The sequence below is a fragment of the Papio anubis genome, chromosome 9 (genome assembly GCF_008728515.1).
Source record: "Papio anubis isolate 15944 chromosome 9, Panubis1.0, whole genome shotgun sequence".
Classification (NCBI taxonomy): Eukaryota; Metazoa; Chordata; class Mammalia; order Primates; family Cercopithecidae; genus Papio; species Papio anubis.
Genome location: NC_044984.1, coordinates 92,909,375 through 92,918,287, shown reverse-complemented (window position 1 = coordinate 92,918,287; position 8,913 = coordinate 92,909,375). Strand labels below are relative to the sequence as shown.

The following is an 8,913-nucleotide window of genomic DNA, read 5'->3' as shown; positions in this document are numbered from 1 at the left end:
CCTCGTAATCTGCCCACCTCGGCCTCCCAAAGTGCTGGGATTACAGGCGTGAGCCACCATGCCCGGCCTGAGTGTCTTTTAAAAAATCTACAGTAATAATCCTTTTCTTAAAGTCTACTTTGGTATTAATGTAACCATTCTGGATTTATTATAGTTTTTTCATGGTGTACTCTTTCATTCATTTTAAACCTGTAACTGTATATTTTAAATGTTTCTTGTAGACAGCATATAGTTGGATCTTACTTTAAAAAATCCAATCTGACAATCTCCACCTTTTAATTTAGACCAAAGTTGTCCAACCCGCAGCCCACGGCTTCATGTGGCCCAACACAAATCCATAAACTTTCTTAAATCACTTCTAATACAATGATATACAGACAGTCCCTAATTTAAGATAGTTTGAGGCACGTTGCGGTGGCTCACGCCTGTAATCCCACCTCTTTGGGAGTCTGAGGCGGATGGATCACGAGGTCAGGAGATCGAGACCATCCTGGCCAACATGGTGAAACCCCATCTCTACTAAAATACAAAAAATTAGCTGCGCGTAGTGGCGCATGCCTGTAGTCCCAGCTACTCGGAAGGCTGAGGCAGAATCGCTTGAACCCGGGACGGGGAGGTTGCAGTGAGCCAAGATTGTGCCACTGCACTCTAGCCTGGCAACAGAGCAAGATTCCGCCTCAAAAAAAAAAAAAAAAGAAAAAAAGAAAAAGATAGTTCGATTTACCATTTTTCGATTTTATGATGCTGCTAAAGCAACACAAGTTGAGTATACCCCTTGACTTATGATGGTGTAACATCTGGATAAACCCAATGTAAATCAAGGAGCATCTATTGTTGGATTTAAGACTACCATCTTATTACTTGTCTTCTACTTTTCCCATCCCTCCAGTGTTTTTTCCTCTTTTCCCATTTTATTTTGGATTGAGTCTTTTTCTTAGTATTACATTTTATGTACTCCATTGGTTTACTAGCTTTACCTGTTTTGTTATTAATGGCTACCTTAGGGTTTACAATATGCATCTTTAACCTACTACAGTCTATCTTCAAATAATATTAATCTACATACAAGAACTTGATAACAATATTCATTGTCTTTATTGACATGTATTTTACATTTCATATCCCACAATACAAGATTACAATTTTGTATTGAACAGTAAACTACCTTTTTTTTTTTTTTTTTTTTTTTTGGAGACAGAGTCTCGCTGTGCTCCCAGGCTGGAGTGCAGTGGCGTGATCTCGGCTCACTGCAAGCTCCGCCTCCCGGGTTCACGCCATTCTCCCGCCTCAGCCTCCCAAATAGCTGAGACTACAGGCGCCCGCCACCACGCCCGGCTAGTTTTTTGTATTTTTTTTTAGTAGAGACGGGGTTTCACCATGTTAGCCAGGATAGTCTCCATCTCCTGACCTCGTGATCCACCCGCCTCGGCCTCCCAAAGTGCTGGGATTACAGGCTTGAGCCACCGCGCCCGGCCAGTAAACTACCTTTTAAAGAAATAAAAACAATTAAGTCTTTAGCCATGAATTTACCATTTCTGGCACTCTTCATTCCTTTGTGTAATTCCAGTTTTAAATCTAGTATTCTTTTCCATTTGTAGTTTTACCTGAAGATACCTTTATTTTGAAGGATATTTTTGCTGGGTATCTACACTGGTATTTCTTTCATCACTTTAAAGATGTTTCATTACTCTCTGACTAGCACTATTACTAATTAGTAGTAACTAATTGTTGTTTACCCATGTCATTTATATAGTTTTCTCCAGTTGCTAAGTTGTCTTTCATTGTTTGAAAAGCTTCACTAAAATTGCCTTGTTTGACTTTGTTTTGGGGTCACCTGAACGTCCTATACTTGGGCTTATATCGTTTCTACGAAGTTAGTAAATTTTCAGCCATTTCTTAAGAAACTTCTCCCCCCTGCACTCTCTCTCCTCCCCTGGTATTACATCTATGAAAGACTGCTAGATATTGGCCGGGCGCAGTGGCTCACGCTTGTAATCCTAGCACTTTGGGAGGCCAAGGTGGGCAGATCACCTGGGGTCAGGAGTTCGAGACTAGCCTGACCAACATGGACAAACCCCGTCTCTACTAAAAATACAAAATTAGCCGGGAGTGGAGGCGCATGCCTGCAATCCCAGTTACTCGGGAGGCTGCGGCAGGAGAATCGCTTGAACCTGGGAGGCGGAAGTTGACGTGAGCCGAGATCATGCCCAGCCTGGGCGACAAGAGTGAAAACTTCATCTCAAAAAAAAAAAAAAAAAAAAAGACTGCTAGATACTGTCTCACACACAGGTTACTGAGGCTTTGTTGAGGTTCCTTTTAGCCTTTTCCTCTCTGCTTCAGTTTGGATAATTTTTTTTTTTTTTTTTTTAAAGATAGAGTCGTTTCCCGAGTAGCTGGGACTACAGACATACGCCACCACACCTGTATTTTTCCTACAAAAAAAAAAAAAAGGAAAAGAAATAGGGTCTCATTATGTTGCCCAGCCTGGTTTTGTATTCCTGGGCTTGTGTGATCCTCCTGCCTTGGCCTCCCAGGAGCTGGGAATACAGGCAAAAGCCACCACGCCTGGCCAAGACATGAAACATTTCTATCACCTTGCAAGAATCTCTCATACTCCTCCGGAAAGGTAAGTAGTATTCTGACTTCTATTGCCATGGACTATTTTTGCTTTTCTACATAAAGAATTTTGAATGGAATAATGCCCTACTTTTTCCCGGCTAGCTCCATTCAACATTGTCTCTTGGGTCCATCATGATGTGACATGTACAGATGTTCCTCAACTTATGATGGGGTATATGTCCCAATAAACTCACCATAAACATAAGTTGGAAATGCATTCATAGCTGCTAAAGGCTTACATCCCCTTCCTCCAAAAGGAAGGAAAATGTATTCACTGTCACAAGACCAATGTGTTAATTTCTGGACAATAAAGTCATTAGTGGTCTATTGTCAGGACTGAATTTTCATACTCAGCTTTGATTTATTCCAAATAAGCAAATTTTTAGTTCTTTGACTATAAGGTGATTATTAGTTTCTCTCAATATAATGAACAATAGCAATATTTAAATAAGTTATTAATAGACAATATGCTTCAATTTTATTATGTTTATTATTATTTTTTGAGATGGAGTTTTGCCCTTTCTGCCCAGGCTGGAGTGCAATGGCAAGATTTCGGCTCACTAAAACCTCTGCCTCCTGGGTTCAAGCAATTCTCCTGTCTCAGCCTCCTGGGTAGCTGGGATTACAGGCACATGCCACCACGCCTGACTAATTACCAGGCCCGGCTAATTTTTGTATTTTTAGTAGAGATGGGGTTTCATCATATTGGTCAGGCTGGTCTCGAACTGACCTCAGGTTATCCGCCAGTCTTGGCCTCCCCAAGTGCCGGGATTACAGGTATGAGCCAACGCACCCAGCCTATTATTATTTTTGAGACGGAGTTTTGCTCTTGTCACCCAGACTAGAGTGCAATGGCACAATCTTGGCTCACTGCAACCTTTGCCTCCTAGGTTCAAGCGATTCTCCTGCCTCAGTCTTCTGAGTAGCTGGGGCTGCAGGCATGTGCCACCATGCCCAGCTAATTTTGTATTTTTAGTAGAGACAAGGTTTCGCCATGGTCAGGCTGGTCTTGAAACTCCTGACCTCAGGTGACCCGCCCACCTCTGCCTCCCACTTCCCAAAGTGCTGGGATTACACGCATGCGCTACCACACCAAGCGTCAAATGCTTTTAAAATAAACAACTTCCCCAAAGAATGCCTCAACATAAGTTCAAAGAAAATTCTAAAACTGCACCCATGCATCATCAACTACACATTGTATTTACCACAAAGGAAGCATCAAATGGCTGTTGCATTAAGTGTCAAAATTTGGTAACCAATAAATTTCAATCCATTTAAAAACACTGTAAATATAGTATAAATATTGTCAGTTCAACTAATAATTCCATAATCAGGAGAACTTAACAGAACACATGGAGTCCCCTTGCACTCAAACCCTATGTCTGCTCCTCTACTTTCTCCACAAATCGTTGGTGGAAAGGATGATACGTGAATTCTGAAAAGCTCTCAGTGACCATCAATTCAAGGTGACAGGCTTACAGCCTCTTTCTACTGAGACTTGAATACTGACAAGGGAATAAAAAAGTGTTTAACACAATGACAAAAAGGTAGAGTGAGATAGCAAAAGATACTTCAAAAAGCTGCTTGGAAGATTAAAAAAAAAAAAAAAATTGTCAAGTGTGGTGGCCCACGCCTGTAATCCCAGCACTTTAGGAGATCACCTGAGGTCAGGCATTCAAGACCAGCCTGGCCAACATGGCGAAACCCCGTCTCTACTAAAAATACAAAAATTAACTGGGCATGTTGGCGCACTTGTAGTCCCAGCTACTCAGGAAGCAGAGACTGGAGAGTCACTTGAACCCAGGAGGCAGAGGGTGCAGGGAGCCAAGATGGCGCCACTGCACTCCAGCCTGGGCAACAGAGCTAGACTCCGTCAAAAAAAAGATTAAGAAACAGAAAAAGAATTAACAAAATTAAAGGCTTAAATTTATTATTAATTATTATTATTTTTTTGAGATGGAGTCTCACTCTGTCACCCAGGCTGGAGTGCTACCTCCGTCTCCCAGGTTCAGGTGATTTTTCTGCCTCAGCCTACTGAGTAGCTGGGATTGCAGGCACCCACCACCAACCCTGCTAATTTTTGTATTTTTAGTAGAGATTAAAAATTGTCTTGCCATCTTGGCCAGGCTGGTCTCCAACTCCTGACCTCAGCTGATCTGCCTGCCTCAGCCTCCCAAAGTGCTAGGATTGCAGGCGTGAGCCACCGCACTCGGCCAGGTTTAAATTTAAATAGCCACAGAGAAAGATTAAGTGAGACCTTGTCTCAAAGAAAACAAAAACAAAAAAACCTAGGGGTGAGCTACTTTACCCAAAAGAACGCTTCAGAAGTTTGAAACTTAAAAGGCACCACGAAAGTTGTGAAAGGAGCAGGGCTGAACACAGAAGAACTGGTTTAAAGCATGTAAACAGAATTGTTTGGTCTTTTAGGTTCCCTCCTGCCATATCACATGCAACCAGATCCATCACTTCTCAGCTGTATGCAAACATGACGAAGTTTCTTAACACCTCTAACCATCAATTTCCTCATTTGTAATGAGATTACGAAAATGCCTATTCCATATGATTATCGTGAGGATTGAGGGAATACATATTAAGCACACAGAAAAGTACCCAGGCACATGGTAAGCATGAATAAAACTTGTTGTTTTAAGTCTTTGATGTGATTTGCTTTCTTATTAATTATGGTGTCTATACTACCTTGAGAAACACCTCTGGGACACATGAATGACGAAGACATAATGGCACTTTCATCTTGTGAGCACAGCTCCATGACATATCACAGTGACACTGGCTTAGTCTCAAAGCAAGACTAACAATCCTAAGGGTCATAGGTAAATACTAAAGACAGTAAAACTGGTGGGGAAAAGGAACTAAGTGTGGGAGAGGTGCCTTGGAGCACTTCTTAATGTCATTCTGTGAGTACAATTGTGACACATTGCTTACCTTTAAATAAATGAGAACCTGATTATAATGATAAGAAGTAAGACATATGAACAGACTGAAATAAAACACAATAATCCATAATACCACATAAGAAATGTTATCCATAAATCACAGTTTATGCTATCTGAAAACCATTTATTGCAACGACAAAACTAGAGGTTAATTACTTTTTATTATTGAATTATATTGTAAAGTCTACATCTACAATTTAATCAGGAAGAAATGCTTTGCATTTACATCAAGGACACATTTATTCTAATGGAATAAAACAGACACACACAAAAGACCAAGTACATGTTTTTTAAAAATGACTACATGTTTCACCTGGTCCTATTTTTGCTATTTGGACCATACTTTTAAGTGAATTGATCTTACATACATGTTAAGTCTGATTTACCTTCCCACATTTTTAAACACTAAATGAAGCTTCTCACAATTTCTAATTATAAACAAAAGGCTGAAAACAGTATGGGAAACAAAGTTTAAAAACAAAGAAAAGTTGGGTAAAAGGTGCCCCTTCTATGGCTCATCTCAAAGAAACACTTTTACTCAGACAGGCAAACATTTCTGATCTAGGAGTAAGTTTCCCACTCACTTTGCAGAAGGACCCACTCATTCTGCAGAAAGACCTACAAGTCTTTCTGATCTCAACTGCAAAGTACATGAAAATGTGTACGAAAGATCTAAAAGCTAAATATCAGAATAAGGCTAATTGAAATCAAAATTGTGTGCTGGTCTAAATATACATCTTCAGCTTCTTCCTTTTTAATAAGTATTTTTATTTCAGATGTATTTAAAAATAACTTACATTTTTAGTGTGCTTTATGGCCAATGACTGTAAAGTTGAAACTCAAATAAGTCAGTTTAAAATTTTTGTCTTATTTGATTCTATTGAAATTTTAATCACCTACTACTTTATGTAACCAAGTTATTCATGAGGTAAGTTTCAGCAAAAAAAAAAAAAAAAAAAAAAAAAAAAAAAAAAACAACAAAAAACCACAAAGATAACCATTTCAAGAGTACACAAAATCATAATGCCGGTCGGGTGCAGTGGCTCACACCTGTAATCCCAGCACTTTGGGAAGCTGAGGCGGGCAGATCACTTGAGGTCAGGAGTTCGAGACCAGCCTGGCCAACATTGTGAAACCCCCACTCTGCCGAGGCAGGAAACTTGCTTGAACCTGGGAGGCAGAGGTTGCACTGAGTCCAGATCGTGCCACTGCACTACAGCCTGGGTGACAAGAGCAAGACTCCATCTCAAAAAAAAAAAAAAAAAAAAAATCATAATGCCCATCTCTTATTCAGAGTATACAACTTTATTAACTACTGCTTATGATATAATATAAAAGCAAGTCCTTTTTGTACTTTCTTTTTTTTTGAGATGGAGTCTCGCTCTGTCACCAGGCTGGAACGCAGTGATGTAATCTTGGCTCACTGCAACCTCCGTCTCCCGGGTTCACATGATTCTCCTGCCTCAGTCTCCCTAGTAGATGGGACTACAGGTGTGCACCACCACACCCAACTATTTTTTTTGTATTTTTAGTAGAGACGGGGTTTCACCATGTTGGCCAGGATGGTCTTGATCTCTTGACCTCGTGATCCACCCGCCTTGGCCTCCCAAAGTGCTGGGATTACAGGCGTGAGCCACCGCGCCCAGCCCATTTTGTACTTTCTAATCAAATTATGCTGGGAAATATAGGGCAAAAAAAGCCTGGCAAAATTTGTTTCTGGTAACACGACAATGCAATAATGAATCCAAATGAAACATAAGACCAGTGTTTACAATTTCTAACTTCTAAACAAACATACACACACTTATCTAAAACGTATTTTGGTAGCAAACTGGATGACTGAATAAATGTTTTGCTGTAAATAAAAAATACAAATTTCCAATTATAGCCTTATAGCTAGCCAAACAGCTTTTCAAAACATGTATAGCCAGCTAACAATTCTCTAAAATATGTATGTTACACTAAAGGATCTCTGCTAAAAATCTACTGTATGTAAATGGGTCTCACTGAAGTAGGACTTTCATGATACTGTGTCTTAAAAAGTGAGTATGACAGGGCTACAAGAATATTACTATTAATAAAGGTTACAGAAGAGATTATTGCTGTACTTTTCCTCATAAACACCATCAAACTTTGTTGCAGTTACAAAAAGTACAACCGAGTCACTTTTCCTCTTACTGAATTTCATTATGTTTCACATATTTGTAGTTTTTATTCAGCAGAGAATAATTCTTAAAATCTTTTCTGTAAGAATTCTAAGTATTTAAATGTGTAGCTTCACATTACACTACCATGTTTCGCCCTTCTTGTTTCCCAAATACACAAAAAACATATACATTTTTTCAAAAATGAAATAAGATGCTCACATTAAAAAAATAAAGCCTACAAAAAGTTCCAGAGCTAAAAAAGATTATTCATATGGCACAAAGTGATCTCCTACTAGTCCAAAGTTCAAAAACATTTTAATGAAGTCCATTCCTATATATTTTGTTTGCTTTTCAATGAAATACTACATTTATTGAGGCAAAATCACATTATTTTTAGTTCTTGGAGTCAACAAGTGTACACAAATGTTTTTCAACACAGTTATTAAAAATAGGAGACCAAGTTGAATGTGCCAAAGAGATACCATTCAGTTGGATTTTCTAGGGTCAACATGAAGAAAATTAGAGAAGGGATTTACTTGGTTGGTTTCCATAGCTTGATAGACCAAAAACAAAAAAACTGCCACAATAACAAACAGCAAAATTTTTATCCATACGGGAATGGAGCGTCCCTTTTTTGTCTTTTCTGACTTGACATCTGCCAAGGGAACATACTTAGGAACATATTTAGATGAAAAAGACTCCTCCATCCTGAAATCACTGAGTTCTAATGGCCGGCCTGCAGCCCCTTTGATTGGTCTGCGGCAACTAGCACTGTTGGGAGTGAAAGGAGGAAGAGAAAAATAATTTTAGATAAAGGCATGATTTAGAGAAATAACATAAAATGTCATTGCCACTCCTAATTCCAAGCACATTCCCTGAGATAACAGTAGAGAAAACTGATACATACAAGGCAGTGAGGTCAGTCAGCCTATTTAAAACTTCTACACATTTTCTATTTTAAAAGATGGGCCAGGTGTGGTGGCTCACGCCTGTTAATCCCAGCACTTTGGGAGGCTGAGGTGCGCGGATCACCTGAAGTCAGGAGTTCAAGACCAGCCTGGCCAACATGGTGAAACCCTGTCTCTACAAAAATACAAAAATTAGCCAGGCATGATGGTGGGTGCAATTCCAGCTACTCGGGAGGCTGAGCGGGGAGGACTGCTTGAACCTGGGAGGTGGAGGTTATAGTGAGC

General features: G+C 39.7%; 1 protein-coding gene across 4 annotated transcripts in view; it reads right to left on the bottom strand.

Moving 5' to 3' along the window:
• Positions 1-5,687: 5,687 nt before the first annotated feature.
• TMPO (thymopoietin) overlaps positions 5,688-8,913 on the bottom strand; it is a 42,042-nt gene continuing 38,816 nt past the window's right edge. For 3 of the 4 annotated variants that reach the window (XM_003906996.5, XM_009181477.4, XM_009181480.4), the window contains one exon: positions 5,715-8,491. In XM_003906996.5, the coding sequence (XP_003907045.2) occupies positions 8,206-8,491 (286 nt within the window). In that variant the 3' untranslated portion in view covers positions 5,715-8,205. Of the gene's footprint in view, positions 8,492-8,913 lie in introns of all 4 variants that reach the window. The other variant, XM_003906997.5, reaches the window with a different exon arrangement.